Consider the following 17812-nt stretch of genomic DNA (forward strand, 5'->3'; position numbering starts at 1 on the left):
AAAATGTACTCAAGCACTTAAGGAACAATTTGAGATACCTGCACTTAACTTGAGTATGTTCATTTTATTACTTCATTTTATTTCGGAGGGAAGCATATTAAAACATGTAGTTATTGTTCCTCACTTCAAATATTAGACAGCTTTGGTAACTTAAAGAAATAAGATTTTTTTCTTTGGAAGATGTCACTTTAACCTCTGAGTGATTATAAAAGACAAAAAGGACACATTTCTGCTTATTTTATTATTTAAAGTCTATTTCCTGATTATGCCAACATATCTTAACTTGAATAACATTTTCAATCAAGGACTTCTAATAGATTTACTCCATTTTCACTTTGGGGTATTTATATTTATACTTGTAATAATAAACATATAAGTACTTTCTTTTTTAGTTCTATTGACATATCTTGTGTTCCTGCCCAGTCCATTCAGGTACGCTGATGTTACAATTTGACTATACTTACTTTGCCAAAATAAAACTCTGCTCTTGCATAAAAGAACAAATGTGGGCTTTTCAGCTGTTAACTGGTTTACTGAGCATATGTAGTAACATCATAACAAAATATTTCTGTTGTGAGTTACATTATAAACAGTCCTGAATCAACCAGTGTCATTTTTTTTTTCTTTCTATGAAGAGTCTATATTACACAAACTGAGGCAAGAGAACATTAAAACTAAAAAACACTGCCATCGTTTGTCAGTCATACAAAATACTGTTACAGGACTAGTTTATAATAAGTTTTACATATGAAGTTAAATGATATGATTATTTCGAAATTAAAATCTATTAAATTGTTAAAAACAGTACAAAATAGAATCAGCATCTAATAATAAAATAAATACAAATTCACACCTTTTCCTAACTGCACAGATGGAGGATCATATTTACATTGGAGAATATCTTCACATGTTTGAGGTCATTAAGTCTTTTGGCTGGGTGTCAGTGCAGAATGGTGATACTGCGGTCTGTCACGGCAAACGCGGGCAGCAGCGGGGCGTTGAAAAGGTGTGTTACCGAGTGCAGCACAGCGCTGGAGTCTGGTTCGTAAAATAACAGTGTCCCACTGGGCCAGTCCAGCAGCAGGCCAATCCTCTGGGGTCTCCTCACCACCTGCAGGGGCTCCTTCCTCCCCGCATGGCAGAAGGAATAGTCCCCGTCGTAGTGAGACAGCACCCAGGACTGGCTGTTGTACCCAAGCCGAGCCTCGTTCCCTGAGCCTTTGCGCTCCAGAGAGGTGTAGCAGACCCCCACCTTGAAGGCGCCGCTTTCCCCAACATCCACCACCCAGCTGTGGGTACCAGAGGACATGGACAGAGAGCCCAGAGCGTTGGGCCAGCAGTCGAAGCGTGCCGGGTCGTAGGGCAGCGATTGGCGATGTTTTTTGTTGGAGAAGGTCAAAGTGTAGAAGTCATCAGAGAGGGACAGGAGAGGACTTACTGTTCGCTCATCAAACTTTAGATAAAATGATCCATAAGCTGTGGGAAGAAGAAACATGTGGATTAACGGTCAGAAGCCTATAGAGGCCAGAAGCAGGTAAACAAATAAATGGCTTGATAAATAAACATGTGTTTTTCAATATACCAAAAAACCAGTAATTGAATGTATGTTTTATATGCTTCTTTATTTATTTACCTGCACTATTTCTTCACTTTATTTCAACACCTGCTCAGTTACACAAAAACCTTCCAGGCCCCAAACAATCACTGTTGTTTCCAGCTAGGGAAAAATATATATCAGAATAATGTATATTACTGATTTGAACAATATATTTCTAGAGCTACTGACAACAACACAAGTTAACAAAGTTCTGTGTGCAAAATATACAGAAAATGTATATTCACAATTGTCTATAGTGAAACACAAGTATATAGCATAGTTTAAAGAAAGCAATCGATATTTTTTCTGAGTAGAAATGTTATCATTGGGGGAATAGCACGATGGTAATAACACAATTATTACACCTGGGCTTTGTCTACTATGACAAGTCAAAACCTGCTGTGAAAAAGGTCTTTGATTTGTTGTTGAATATTTAAATGATTAAAAAATAATAGATGCAATTCATTTTCAGCTATTAACAATCCTGCAGTAGGAGTACAAGTAAAACTTAAATTAAATATTAAATTATGTGTAAATAATTCAGGGCCTATATATTTTTCCATTCATTTCTTTATGTACTTTTGGTTTCTGTGTCCACCTTAATACAGTTGTATTTTAAGTGTGATTTATTTGCCAAAACAAATGCACAACAACAAACACAAAGTACAGATTAATTTTCCATTTTTTGCTAATGAAGTTGATATTGGGTAATTTGAGCCACAATAAATGGGACTAGAGAATCTGATTTAGTGTGAGACCTATTGGCAGTAATGCTAATGGCTATTATAGTTGAAGGCAATGATCCTGATAGATCTGTCAGGTTTTCATGAAGATTCAATAAGTACTAACCGTTTGGCCCCAGCAGCACTGCAGTGGCCCACAGGCCTCTCAGCAACTTGCTGTCGCTGCAGGCTGAGTTCAGGTTGAGCTGCTCTGTGTCACAGGGCTCCCCAACCCCATCCGCCGCCTCCACCCTGACAAATAGAGAAGAACATTTTTTACCTTTCTGGTATGTGCTGAGAAAGAAAGAAATATGCACAAGCAATGTTGAGTGTGAAAGATTACCTCTCAGCTATCTCCTGGACACTCGTCTGACAGACAGGAAGAGAGTGATAAGTCTTCGGGGCATTACAGAAATCAAGGACCAGTATCAGGTTACACTTAATTAAAGAAGAAGTTCTTCTATTTCTCAAAAAAATTCCCCAGTCATCCCTGAACAAAAATGTTCTTGTCTCTCACCACCAGTTGTGCGTCCGAAGTGTGCGTCAGTGTGTGCACCAGGCTGGAGCGTGTTTGCGTCAGATTTGCCAAAGCCTTGCTCCAGTGGGCTCTCTGGGTGAGGAGGCACTGCTCCACCCGCTCCTCCTCTTTCTGCACCTCCTCCAGGAGACGCTGCTCCTCTTCCTCCAGGGCTTCACGCGCTGCGATGACCTGAGCCAGGATATGTTCCCTTGCCCTGTTTGCCCCTACCTACGCCAACAGAGAGCAGAAAATAATAAATGTAAGACTTCTGGTGGAGGAGGAGAAAATGACATGTTTTTTGGTCTGATTGCACAACTAAATCATTAAATGGGAGTGTATAACATAGGTTTAATTGAACTTTTAAGGTTCTCATGCACATTTGTAATGACTCCAGTTTTATAAAAAATCTTCAAAGTTTGTGACATGATTACATGCTTAAATCATGCATTAAAACATATTTTCAACAAACTGATTAATCTCAAATAATCTGTGAAAAAGGACCATTACACGTTGTCAGAGCACAAACCCGCAGGCAATATAAGTCAATCAACCCGCCCTGCTGTTAATAAAGAAGTACATCTAATTTGTTCACGACTCTGGGTCTTTCCATTGATGAACATCTAGAATTACTTATTTGGAGAGATGAGTAAAGATGAGTCATGTGCCTTTGTTTATTTTAGTTTTGATTTTTGTTGATACAGTCTTGCCTTAAATGTAGGTACTTAGTAGTAGTAGTGACATTGTGGGACTTTTGAAAACAAAAACACTTTATTTAAGCAGGTTAGTACTGGTATTAAATCTATAAAAGAAATAGGTAAAAATCTATTTTTCTAAGGAAGTCCTGGAAAAGACATCAGCAACAGGTGTCTAAAACAACACACATGCAAAACCATTTATCATATAAGAAAACACAAAGTCTGCGATTACATTCAGTTATATACCTAAAAAGAGAGACAGGTTAAGCACATCTGGGTAAGGAAGCAGCCTTTAATAAGCCTCCAAACCCTTAACTGAATTTTTAAATGCTCTTTTGGTATCAGCCTATCGAGCTGCAATTCTGTCTGCAAGTGGTCTTAGGTGGCAGGGATCATTTAACACTGTTTTCCTCTTTCAGTGTGGACTTTAGGGACAGAAAGTGGTTGTCATAAAGCACAGTATCCAATTAATCAAACATAAGGAAACATCAGGATAATAGAGCCCCTGCCCATGTTTCTGTGCACACAAGCCGCCAAATGATTGACAGTGGGCGCCCATAAAACATAGAGGTAATGACACCACACAATGACTTCCCATGTTTGACCTTAAACAAACACAAACAGCTCCAAAGATTCACTGACCAGATTTTGAATCCTATGCTTTGTTTTCACAGAATAAATGTGTACAATGTTGTTACAGAAACACATTTGTTTGGGGACTTGATTCTTGCTCAGATAAGGCCTCTACGTATTTGTCTTACCTGCCTTTGTTTGATTTTCTAGTGTTAACTTGTTACCTAGAAAACTGCATGGCCGAGCCTCTGAAGACTTGAGACACCCATTGTGTTCAGGGAGGTTAATAAATAAGGGTGCACTGAAAGAGGCAACCTTTGTTTTGTCACATGGTGGTGTTCAATAGGCTGAATCAGCGGAGTTATACATGCCTAGTAAACATACTGTGTTTTTGTTCTCTCTTACTCAAGCATTTACAACTGCAAAGTGTTATACCTGTTTGGATTAGAATATGTGAATCGCTTACTGTTATAATAGTTAGAGACAAAGTCAGTGTAAAGTCTGTTATACAAAACACCTACAGTTGTATTCCTAAGAACTATGAATTTAACATGAAATCGTTGTAATATGAATGTTTTTATCACAGGATGATGCCATTTTTTTCAATTCTGATGTGTGACAATATCGGTTTCACAGGTACAAATGAGCTGATACAATACAATATTCCAAAATCAATTATGCGATCTCTCAGGCTAAAATGTCAATCATTCACGGATTCAAGCTTCTCAAATTTGCAGGATTTCAGTTTCTATCGTTTATTACATAATTGAAATCCTAATATTTGGGGTTTGTAACAGTTGATCAGGCTGAACAAGCAATTTGGGTGAGGATGATGCTATTTTTTAAAACTTTGTTTTGACTTTAGATTGAGCAATTATTCAGAAGAAATCAGTCAGTAGGTTCCACATACATAAAACTCAACACGTGTCTGCGCAGTTTGTCACATGGGACTTTTCATAAAGCCGAGCCAGCCAACACCAAATCACTGTAGGCTGCTTGTGAAACAGTGTAGGCTTTACTGGATAATGTGTATCAGTGTTGAGGTTGTCCCCCCGAGAGTGTGATCATAAGTGTGTGGTTGATTGGGTGGGGATCACAGGTTTCTCACCTGAAGCTTTTGCTCTTTGGCTGTCAGCGTCTGCTCGATAAACCTCTCAATCCTCAGAGCCTGCAGCTGCATTTTCTCACACACATCTACCAGATGGTTCTGTTGAAACACACACACACACACACACACACACACACACACACACACACACACACACACACACACACACACACACACACACACACACACACACACACACACACACACACACGCACACACTCATCAACTGGAGGAGACACAACAAGAAAATCCTGTCTTTTCAAATACCATGCATAAGAATCAGCTAGAAAAAATACATGCAAACTGTGGCACACCCAATAAACAATTACTTACATTGTCAAATTTGTCAGAACAATTTTCCACATTTTTCTGTCAGTCCTTATATCTTAATAACAGATATAATCCTCAACATAGTGAGTGAATGTAGGAGGAAGTAGGGGGAAAAAGTAGGACAAATCCAATCTTTCATGAAATTATGTTAAAAGAGAAATCGATGGATATTTTCTAATCCAGATGAGGACAATTATTTAAAACTGTCGAACAGCAAATAGAAATAAAAAGGTTTTAAACAAACATTCAAACAAAGTGAAAGTAACATTCCTGGGCTATATCTAACCCTGAAGTAATCCCCATAAAGAAAACATATTTACCTTTCACATGTCTTAAGCTAATATAATTAAATCTACGCCAAAACTCAGGCAATACATTAAAAAACTGACATTAATCCAGTATCCGCAGTTCACTCACCCTGACTGCGGTTACTCTGGTGGCCACAGGGGTCACAGTGTGTCCGTTGCAGGGGCCCACGACAGCACAGTGGGAGCAGATGAGTCTTTGCTCTGTGCCACAGAACCAGTCCAACTCGGACTCATGCTGCACACACATCTCACATTCCCCGGAGAAGATCCCGGACTCCATGTCCGCGGTTTTCGCAGCCGGTGTCACCGTGGTGTCCCCATCCGCCGGCTGCTGCTGCTGCTTCCCACCGCCGCTCAACACGGAGAAAATAGGCTGCTCTAAATCCATCGGCTTACTTTTCGCAACATCCAAAGTGTTCTCCGAGCCAGTCGGTGAAGACGGGGATGTTAACTCGCAGGTTATGAGTTCCTCGGTCATGGCAGAATAACGCAGCAGGTGCACCGGCAGAGCTGGAGACGCACCTACAGTAACCTGCGGCGCAGTAATACAGGTGGAACAGGTGAGCAGAACACGGAAGTAACACGGACATCAGAGGTCAGAGCTGAGAGAGGGAAAAAAGGTTTCTGCTCTGCTGGTTCTCTGTTGTTGGATTTGGGCGTTAGCTTATAACCGTTTTAGAATTGTGTTGTTGCATAATAAATCCCAATAAACCTTTCATTCTTTAAAACCTTCTTAAATGTCCAGTTTCTCACCCCTTCTTTTTATCTGTTTGGCCACCTTACAATTACATTTTGTATTGAAAACATTGGCCAATACATTTAGATTATTTGCTCTTGTTTATTTAGTCTGTGTTTAAGTCCAATGTTTGCACTAATGATGTCTGCAAATAAACCAAAGTGATAAAACATTCTGATGTGTTAAAATCAGTAACAGGTTTAAAGAAAAATACATACACAAGGATTGACATTTTTGAATATCAGAAAACATTGTCTGATAATTAAAAAACACTTTCCTAAACAGTGGATTAAATGCCCCACTGTAATATTAGGAATGTTTTTGCCCTCGTCTCTAGTTGTTATGTTATAACCCAATTGATACAATTAAATGTATTCTTCTGTAACTTCATCTGACAAGACTCTTCACAAACTATTTACATCAAACAAAAAATGGAATTTCTTTCTTAATTGTGTTTGTTCATAATGTACAATGTTCACATTAGACATCAGAACTCTAAACGAATATAACCTAAGAATTATTAAAACAATTAAACTAAAGGTTGGGAAACATGTCATCCAGGCAGGGATTGTTCTTGTTGTTTGACTTTTAGTTGAGTCATTTAATTTAGAAGTTGCTTACTTTACTATGTACATACTTTTGAGCAAAAAACTTTGGGCGAAGATAATCACCTTTTCCAGGGCGGAGAAGTGTGATGGATAAACATCATGTGTGTGCCCAGAGATCAGGTGCAGCCACACCTCGAAGACAGCTCTGTTTAGCAATATAGTGAGTAACACCCACTGTCTGGAAAAGCTAATGAATTCAAAGACAATAACAACAAATGTTCTTTAGAAAGATGGTCTGTTTCATCGATGGCCAGGCCCTTTCATTTAAAATGATTGTGCAGGGAGTTGGTTTTGGTTGCAACCAGCATCTCAGGATATGTTTCCATTTATAAAGCAACAGTAGGGTGTATCCACAACATTGACTAACATTTCCAGTTGATAATCCTAAATTATTTTTACTGTTAACAATATGATTAGGCCGTATAATTTGACAAGCTATTGTTATCCTTATAGGACTACACAAAAAGACCTGACTTCCATGTAGGCCCACACGGGTGCTGTAACCATGTAAGTGTCTTTTTAAACGAACTGTCAACTAGACAAAGTATAAACTGTCTCTTACAGTTTATTGTGTGAAACAAAAATAATCAATGTGCAATAATCCATTCTTGAGTCCTTGTGCTAACTGAATATCTTTATTTTATTGGAATATCATTTCCAAATATATTTATTTTATTTAACATTGTGAATAATTGCTATAAAATCCAGTTGCCTATTTTAGCATTCTTGCTTTCGTCAGTAAATACAACTAATACAAGTTTCCTTTTAACTTACTTTTAACGCTGTGAAAAGAAAAATTAAGACAATTGGTTTAAATATTAGGGGAGTAAAAGGCTTTGCATGAGTTTCTATCCTTTTCGATACCATTACTTTTAAAAACTAAGCTTTAGAAAGAAAGAGTTTTGTTAAAGCATGAGTTTGGAGGGAAACAGATCAAATCTCAAGAAATTCAAACCAACAAAAGGAAATGATACACCTCCCAGCTCCATGTGTGTGAGTAACTCGATAGGGGTGATTGAGAGAAAAAAGTGGTGCCTTCGGACTCAGACAAGGATCTTCCACACATTTCACCTAAAATGGGAACAGCAAAGGACAGGACTGCTATCGTTTCCAACATTAAAAGCTTTTTTTGTATTGGGATGAACTAGTAACACAAGCAATGCATGCTTTATATCAACTCTTCCTGTGTAATAAGTTTGTTGTGGAAGAAAGAGCTGATGGACTACTGTTCGTAAAAAGGGAAAAACAATAACACATAATAATCACATTGAGATTGCACACGGAAACTGCTTTAACATACCAAAGCATATTCTTCTTGAAGAACTAACATTACATTCATATGTTTGACTTTTCAATACACTAATACACTCATTAACTAAAGTACATTTTTGCCTTATATGATTGGAATAAGATTTATTGGGGAAACACTGCTGATCATCATTAATGATTGAAAACATTTCTTCAGTAAAAATGCTGTTTTTCAATAAAAACAAAAGTCTGGTGTAGGGAAAGTGTAAGGGCACTGTGAAAAGGTATATCATTTTATGTAATGGTTACAAATAGCCCAGTCTACATTTTTTTTCAGAAATTTGAATTATTCTTCTGAAAATCTTCTACATTTTCTGTGATACAGATCCTGATCCCTAGAGAGTGCTCATCTGCTTAGCTAACTGCAAGAAAATGCTGCTGATAGTGTGTACGGCCCTTAAGATCATTTTTAAGCGATCAAAATTAGGATAAACCCTGTAAGCATCAGAGCGTTGGGATACAAATAATAAATCGTACATTCCTTTAAATTTGAGGAAATATAAATTGCAGGTTAAGTTAAAATGTCTTTCCAAAAGGGTCTGTCATTCTAGAATGATATCTTTCTTTTTGCTTTGACAGTAGTAACAGGAAGGATGTGACACTGATGTACAGCATATAGGCTACAATACTCAATGGTCTTGCATTATCAAGCCAATTTAGCAGCAAATGTTTTGACGTCAAACACAGCTCAGCAGATGAGTAAAAGGCATGGATCTATAAAAGGAACTGGATTCCAAACTCAAAGAGAGACATGCCATTATTATTATTAGGCTACCCCTGCTCAGCACATGGATTTCAGCCTTCATTACAATGACGTTGTGCAAATATAAATAAAAAAAAACTTTTGTAAATTCAGTCAAAGTTTCAAAAATATATAAAATCATAAGAATAATAATCATCATAACTTCCGATTCAAGATGTTAAACTAAGTAGGCCTATATGGGTGTTTCATTGTCAAACCACAAAGAAGCAATTCATATTAATGCCATTTGTTATTCATTGCAAATAATTATTTACGGGACAGCACATTGTTTTTCTTCAGTTGAAAGTTTATAAAATAAATCTTCCTTTATAGTGTCATTATAGGTGAAGGATGGGAGTAGTTCAGTGCCTCCCCTAAATACCATCAACATAGCTTTGGGATTGGCATCCATTAAAGTAGCACATTATTTTGAGGTGAGTAAGATATTATAAATAGACATCAAATAATAATAATTAAGACCATGTGGCTTAAGCAACAGTTTGACAAATGTGTTTTGTTAAACCGTGTTTACCACTGGCCAATACCCATCCGTCAAACATTTCCCGCGAAAAAATCTGGAAGTGGTCACGAGAGTGTAATGACGTAATACCTGAAACAGGCAGTCGTAAAAAATATTCGTTTTCTGTTGGACGACATCATCGGACGCTACGTATGAGAGAAAACGTAACGCCAAGTCCGATTGGACCGTATCACTGGTGGCTTTTCCCTTCCCGCCCCCAACAGCTCGGCTTTCCTGCGCCAGCAGCAGCATCGGTGTGTCACCGAGGCTAGGCTGCTGCGGGAGAGACCCGGAGTCAGGGCGAACACACAACCAGTTCACCCACACTGGCATCGCAGCGGGGCTGAGGGGCTGCCCCGGCGACCTTTAAACCTGAACACCGGTTCGGTTGGATCCTCTGCGTGTCTCCGCCGCCCGTCCTCCTGATGTCGGACTTCAAGCTGGGGATCGTGCGGCTCGGCCGTGTGGCCGGGAAGGTGAGCTGAATCCCAGAACTGCCATGTGCGGCCGGGAGAGGAGGGCCCGCGGGTACCACAAAAGGCGATGGAAAATGTGTTCCGCGGTGACGGGTCTATGCTGATGAACAGCGTTAATGGTTATCAACCCATTACCTTAGCAGGAGTAGCACAACGTTAGTGATTTTACTTGCAATGCTCGGCTTAGAGGAGCCGGCCGAGGCAGACTGATCTTCTGTACCTTTCGAAGCTAACGCTAACTAGCATGTAGCGGGTTACTGTTATCTGGCGTTAAACAGTGGAATAATAACACACATGTAAACACAGCGGGTCGTATCTGTTCGTTACCGGTGTTGGGTGGAATGGAGATGGCGGTTGTTTTTTCTTTCCGACGGTGCGTGTTTTCTTTTTTTAACGGTCGGTGTTACTGTTAGCACTGCCACGCTAACTGTGTTATTTGGATTACACGGTGAAGTGTCTGCTAATGAGGAAGCCATTGCTATGCTCCATCAACTGATTTCTTTTGTGCAACGTGACGAAGCTAGGATAGCACACTTATTCCACACCTGTGTCCGAAAACGTACATGTTTTTTTGTTGTTTTAGTTGCATAATTACTATTCAACACTGATGTGGCGTTAAACTGTGGCTGAATAATGATCACGTTCCTGGCTGTTCGTGTCACAAGACACTCAAGAGTCCAGAGCCTTTTTAGTTGTATCTGAGGAATCAGTTACCCACCTGCTGAGTGAGAAAGCTGCAGTCAGGAGTCACACACCTTATTTACAAAGTCACTCCTGTTAACAATGGACTGGCAGTCGAGACAAGTGTCACATTGCATGTTTAAACCTTATGGTATGTGGACACCACCACCCTGTGCTGAGGTGTACCATGCTCTGTGTAGCGTGGAGCTACTGTGTTAGTATCTTGTCACGTGCATTTCAGGAACTCCCCTCCTTCCTACAGAGGTGCTCGGGTATAAAGATCAACACGAGGCTCTGATGCTCCTTTTTTTAAATTTATCAATATGCAACATATCGGGCCCTTAAGTGGTTGATTTGACGTTGGATCAAAACAGCTGAGGCTTATTCTCGTGATGACGTGTACTTTTACAGTTATGTCTGTGTTTCAGCTGTCACCTGTAGGTCCAAAATATGACTTCAAACATACCTGCAACTGCTAATCATTTGTTACTGTAGTAACCTCCTAAAAATTTTGCACGTCTGTACAGAATACTAACATGCATAAATATAAACTAAAGCCTCATTTGGAAATAATTTATTTTTCATGTTGGACAGCTAACAAAAGGACACAAAGCTTGTTGCTACATTTTAAATTGGCTGAAAGCTATTGCTAAATCCCAGATTCAATTGAATAGTTTGCTGATAAAAAGAAAATGTATTTGATATGTGATTATTTAAATAAATTGTACTGAAATGGCATTTTGTGAATACCTTTTTTAAATGATTTGAATTGGTTTTTCTCATATTGTTTTACACATTGGGTTTCATGTAAAGCCTCCAAAAGATGGCTGCTACTGTGTTAGCTGTGGTTGTCTAACATACAAATATTTTCTCTCCATTCTTTAATTTCAGACAAAATATACACTGATTGATGAACAGGACATACCGCTTGTGGAAAACTACGCGTTTGAGGTAATCAATTAGTATCCAGCTACACGTTTGCATTTTTTAATACAAATATTGCTGATATTGCGTTCTCAGATTTTTATCAATTTTTTAAAAGGATATTTGTCTCTGTTCCAGGCGCGCATGGAGGTAGATGCAGATGGCAATGGAGCCAAAATCTTTGCCTATGCTTTTGACATTGGCAAAGGCCGCTGGGCAGGAAGGCCTTTGCATGAGCTGCTCTGGTAAGTAATTTGTTCATATATATATAGGCTGTGGCGCAGTGGACTTGTGCGTTGATCATCGGATCAGAGTAGCACAGGTTTTTATCCCCACTTGGGCCAGACACTTCACCCCAAGTTGCTCCTGTGGGGATTGTCCACTTAAATGAGTGTATGTAAGTTGCTTTGGATAAAAGCATCTAACATGCAATGTGATATGCAAAGGATTTCTTTTCTGTTGGAGGGTCTGGGGTTAAGACTCATAATAAACCCAAACTTGAAAGAGCCTGATCTAAAACTGTTACATTTGCAAGATGATTGCTAAAGAGGGCACTTTACAGCAGCCATTGAAACCTTGGACAACCTAGGGATGCACCAGCTGTGCTTTTTTATCTCAAGAAACTGTATTTTTATCTATTTCCCTGTGCAGGCTGGTTCTTCGTAGCTGACTCTGTCCTTCAGAAACTTTTCCATGCTTGTATCAGTAAAGCTTTATTAAAAAAGGACTAGTGGACCAGCACATGTTCTCTCAAAAGTTTGGCATTAACATTCACTTGTTATTGGTCTTTATCTTAAGTATTATGAGCTACACATATTTGTTTTAATACCTAGAGTAAGTATAAAGTATAAAACCCCTTATATCTAATTACCAAATTGTTATTAAAACAAGGAAGAAGCCGACATGCAGCAAAGGACATCTCCCAGCACATCTACATCAGTGGATGTCACCCTAATGAGCCCTTTTCTGTTTTGATTATAAATGAAATATTTTCTAATTAATTTAAGTCTTAATATATTCTTTCGATTCATGAATTTGTATTAAATGAAATATTCTGAGAATAGTTTGGATTTATTGTGATCAATCAGCTGTTATACAAGGAAGGGTTGGGACTGAGCCTGGAGCAAAAATGTGTTCAGCGCAGGTACAGTCTTTGACCTCATGTTTGTTTAAGTTTATGAAAGAAGTAAATAAATCAGCCAAAGGAAGGCAAAGAAATCAAAGCCTGCAGAGTTTTAATTGGACGGGTTTTAACATGTGATTCAAGAAGCACAGCCCTGATAATGTTTTAAATATCCTACAAGAATGAGCCACTACATAGTCAAAGACTCCAGACTGCTGGAATGACTGCTGTTATTTTGTAACTGGTAAGATACTGGTTGACTTATTATCTGATACTTGTCTTGATCCAGGGAGAAGCACAGAGGAGGCATCGCCCCCAGCTTTCAAGTCATCCACATCAACTCTGTGACCGTGGACAACAGGTTAGACAACCTACGACTGGTGCCAGTGGGCTGGAGCCCCAAGCCGGAGGAGATTTCCAGCAAACAGAGGTAAGACTACAGCTGTACTTTTTGGAAGTGACTGAATTATGATTTATATCTCTGTGTAGGAACATAGAGTACTGCACGTGCTGGATGTTGTGTTTGTAGGCACAGCCAGTCTAATTCTTTGAGGCCATAGCAAGGCATGTGTTCTATACCTGCAGTTTAGAAAATAGATATAAGCAATTGCCCCATCATATACGGTTTCTTACAGCTAATTCATCAATATTTATTGTTACGAGGCCTTACGATTCTCCCCATGTTCTCTCACCTGTGCAGAGAGCAGTCTCTGTACTGGCTGGCCATCCAACAGGTACCGGCCGACCCGGTGGAGGAGCAGTATCTGGAGCTGAGCCGCACACGCTACTACAACGCTAACGGGGAGCTGGTGGAGGAAGAGGAGTGCTCCTGCACTTACTACGAGTGTCATTATCCTCCTTGTTCACTCATCGAGAGGAGGGTATGCACTGGACTTTTTGTTACACATGCATGATATTGTTGTCAGATTTGAATCTATTTACTGTTATTTGTTTTTGAATGACATTTAATTTATGTTATTAGAGGAAAAAATGAAAACTACAAAATGTTCCCTTCCAATCTAAATTGTGTTTATTTTTACTATTAACACTTGAAATGAGGAAGACCCTCGCATTTGACCAACTACCAAATGTAAGCCATCATTTAGTGTTTCAAATTTAACGTGTTGTTAAAATTTCCCAAAACATTTTCCTCCTGACAATGAAGAAGATTTTGGTTATATAATAATGAGAATGATTATGAAAACTCATTTTGATCACAAAAAAAAATCACTTTTTGAAATTAATCAGGGATGATGTAGGAGGGATGCCTTGAAAATTCAAATCCAAGCCTTTTTAAGGATTTCCGAAGCACCTGTATAAAACCCTGACTATGCTTAATATCTTCTTCTTCTTCTTCTTCTTCTTATTATTATTTTAATTTGGCTTTATATTTGAAAATTGCTCAGATAAAAGAAAAAGCGTGAAAATGTTTGAAATTGCAATGATCTGAAACGTTGTGTACCACACTGCTACGGTGTTGGGAAAGTTTAGAAAATGCCTGAGTTGGACTTTGGAAAATGTGTAGGTACCCTTTGTAAAAAAGAAAATACAGCACATTTTTTAACCCAAGTACTGTACCAGTGCATGAGACAGAAAAGCCCAGAGCCAAACATTAACGTGTGACCCTTCTCTCCGCAGCTCCGGGAGTTCAACATCTGCGGCCGCTGCCAGGTGGCGCGCTACTGCGGTTCCCAGTGCCAACAAAGGGACTGGCCCGCCCACAAGAAGCAGTGTCGCGAGCGCAAGCGGGTACTGGCCCTGGAGTCGGAGCCCGAGCGATGATCTGCCCTCATCCTCGCCTGGGTAGGGAGGAGGGAGAACAGGAGAGGGAAGGGTTAGACTCATGGGATGGGAGCAGGGATGAAGAGCAAACTGGGGGAAATTGCTGACAAGAGACTAACGACAGAGGACTAGGTTGGTAGCTGGATTGATTGATGGGTTCAGGCGGTAAGAAGATGGAGGAGGGGAAGGAGAGTAAAAGCAAAAAGACATCTGCCACTTCCCAGAACTGTTATTCTCCATAGCTTGCTTGCTGGATGACGGGGAATGGTATTATTTTTTTTCATGATTTCTCGAGGAGGGAGACCCTCGAGCTCTACCTGCTGCTATGGATTTTGTATGCGTGGGGGGGTGGGAAAGTTCTTGTCAATGAACTGGACAAGCTTCTTTGGACCACAACATGGATACTTGTCGTCATCCACTTTAGTTCCTCCAGCCAGCAGCTGGGTGTGGGGACGTCTGTGCAAACGGGGGACCCCGGTCATTCAGCTGGTACAACGGGACATGGACCTTCTCACTGTATTGCTCCCTCTCCGGTGCACAGGGCTGCTTCTTCACAGTCATCAACACCTTAGCCGCCTCCCTGTCCGTCATACTCCCCCACTCAGCTGACACTCATCAGATATATTTCACTGATTGAATCACACTACCAGTATTGAGTGTGTATGTATGTGTGTGTGTGTGTGTGTGTGTGTGTATATGTGTATGTGTATGTGTATGTGCTGCCAGTGTGTACTGAAGGACATTGAAATGCTCAGCATTGGTTGTTATTATTATGGGCAGGTTTAGTGTATGGCTTTTGTCTTCATAAGGGGCCATATTACACACGAATTGGTCGGTTAAAATCTCTTCACTGTTATATAGTAAAGTAGCTGCCAAATAAAGGCATACATTTTTCTCTACAAAGTTCTCTCCCCATGAGTTTTTTTTATTTTTCTATCAATTTAATGCGACTTTTGGTACCACGTTAGTAAGAAACTGGATTTCATTTTTGTTTTCTTTCAGATATTTCCAAATTTTCCAGCTGGTATTTAAAAAGCAGTTCTGGGTGTTTAAAAGTTCTTGTCTTTGTTATGATCCAACACGTTTGTTGGTCACCGTATGAGAAATTGCTTGCTTGTTTATCACAACATAATAATTTATTGTTCTCCAGACAAACAGTATCCATCTCTCTCTGACTTTCTTTTCTGATGGTTATCTCTACCAAAGTCTACTATGCCCCGTAGTTTGGCACTCGTGTATCTGGTTTAAATCCCTCCAGTCAGTCTTATTTTGCTGGTTTTTAACAGACATCCTGTCTTTTTGCACCTGCAGGGTCATGGTATGCGTGTGCCGGGGAGGGTGGCAGCTTCTTGTGTGAGAGTTTGCTCTATGGGTTATTTTTTTTAAAGAAATTCTATCAATGGAGCTATATTTATTTAAACATTTGATTGTGAAACATGTTTTTGTCCTGGTGATATTTGAAGGCAAACGTTATAAAAAATGGACAATATGGGACCTTTTTATGTCACATCGTTTTGGGCAGGAAGGGGGGGGGCTTGAACATTTCAAACCCGTTACTTGATTGTTGTTTTTCTTTCCTGATCCTAAATGAATAAATTAGTCCTCCTCAGTGTTGCCCTTCCAGATTTTCCATGAAAACACTGCACACCGTCATTGTCTCTAAAAATCTTCCATGTGAGAGACGTGTTGGAGCATAAAACTTGAATTCCCCCCTTTACACAACTTTTTGGGAGTGTTTCACTTTGCAAAGTGGTTTTATGATCTGAACCATCTCAATTTGGAACCACGTCAAAGTGAAATTTGTTCCGTGTCAAATTTATCCTTAATCGCCTGCCTTCCTTGTATTTCCTACAATGAGCACCTGCTTAATGTCTCCTCCTGTGTCTTAGTTGAGGAGTCCAGACAGTTAGTAAGCATGTAACTCACAGATGTACATGCGACTCGTTGATTGTTTATTTTGTATGTGTGTGCGAACAGGTTTTCAACACTGCACTAAAGATTTGGCTCCCATGTTAGCTTATTTGTCATCGATGGGTCGAAAGGGAGGGGTTTGATTTGGATTTGGAGTGTACAGATTGTGTCTGAAATCTTTGTTTTGTAAGAATATAAACATTAATCATCTAGAAATAAAAGAGCTACAATATGTGAACGGAAGTAAAGTTGGGAGGGGGGGGGGGGGGATAACTGATTGTTGCTTTTCCAATGTAAAATGATAATAAATAAAAATGAACCTCTACCTGTTTACCATTCATTGATGCTCGTGCACAAGGTGGAAATATCTGTAGTTTTAATCGTTATGTAGGAAATGATCTGAACACGGGAAGTCGTTTAGTAATAAAAGCAATGTAAAAGGATTTCGTGTTAAAATGTGAAATATTGAGATTTTCTTATAGCTGTTGCGATTTTTATTTCTTAACATTTAAATTTGTGGGTGCCTACAAGAGAAGGTAAAGAAGTTAACTGATGCATTTATGTTGTTGCATTTGCCTACAATAACCGTATAGCTTGTTATAAGCCTTATAGGAAATGCTTTCAGACGGTCTTTAAACGCTTCATAGATGATAAAGTAAAGTATTATCCTTTTTGTTCTAATCTGCACATCCCTTGGACCTTGACCTCCCATTGCTTTGTGAAGCACTTCCAGTTTAAACTCTTGTATGAAGTGCTCTTTAAATAAAGCTTTTTTAAAATAACTATTTGAGAAATTAAAACAATCACAAGTTGTTTATGAGATACTTTTACATGATATTACAACAGCCATAGGGCATGATCCCCTTAAACATTTTATTTCTAGTATATTTGTGTAAAGGTTTAATTTCTTTAAAATGTATTAGTCCTTTCTTCAACTCTGTGGTTTTAAAACGTGTATCTTTGCAGTCCATCTATTCTTTCTTCTTGGTCCTGTGTAACAAGAAACAGATGGGTGGTAATTTAAGCCTCTGTGTTGTTACTTAGTTGGCTTCTCTCCATCTTCTGGGTTTTCTCCTTCTTTCTCTCTTTCTCTTCTACATCTTGAGGTCAGTGTGGTGTCAGGGTTCAACAGAGGGGTCGGCAGGCCC

General features: G+C 39.3%; 2 protein-coding genes across 2 annotated transcripts; one reads left to right on the forward strand and one right to left on the reverse strand.

Moving 5' to 3' along the window:
• Positions 1-222: 222 nt before the first annotated feature.
• On the reverse strand, positions 223-7704 carry bspry (B-box and SPRY domain containing). Its single transcript, XM_063890049.1, has 8 exons — positions 7667-7704; positions 7261-7384; positions 5963-6385; positions 5216-5314; positions 2837-3067; positions 2663-2688; positions 2447-2571; positions 223-1476 (listed from the first exon to the last, which is right to left on the reverse strand). Exons 1-8 carry the CDS (start codon positions 7702-7704, stop codon positions 941-943), a joined length of 1602 nt encoding a protein of 533 aa, XP_063746119.1. The 3' UTR covers positions 223-940.
• Positions 7705-9890: 2186 nt separating this feature from the next.
• Positions 9891-16242, forward strand: zmynd19 (zinc finger, MYND-type containing 19). Its single transcript, XM_063889130.1, has 6 exons — positions 9891-10243; positions 11816-11875; positions 11987-12093; positions 13261-13401; positions 13672-13852; positions 14610-16242. Exons 1-6 carry the CDS (start codon positions 10193-10195, stop codon positions 14751-14753), a joined length of 684 nt encoding a protein of 227 aa, XP_063745200.1. The 5' UTR covers positions 9891-10192; the 3' UTR covers positions 14754-16242.
• Positions 16243-17812: the final 1570 nt, after the last annotated feature.

This window comes from Eleginops maclovinus, chromosome 8, assembly GCF_036324505.1.
Source record: "Eleginops maclovinus isolate JMC-PN-2008 ecotype Puerto Natales chromosome 8, JC_Emac_rtc_rv5, whole genome shotgun sequence".
Classification (NCBI taxonomy): Eukaryota; Metazoa; Chordata; class Actinopteri; order Perciformes; family Eleginopidae; genus Eleginops; species Eleginops maclovinus.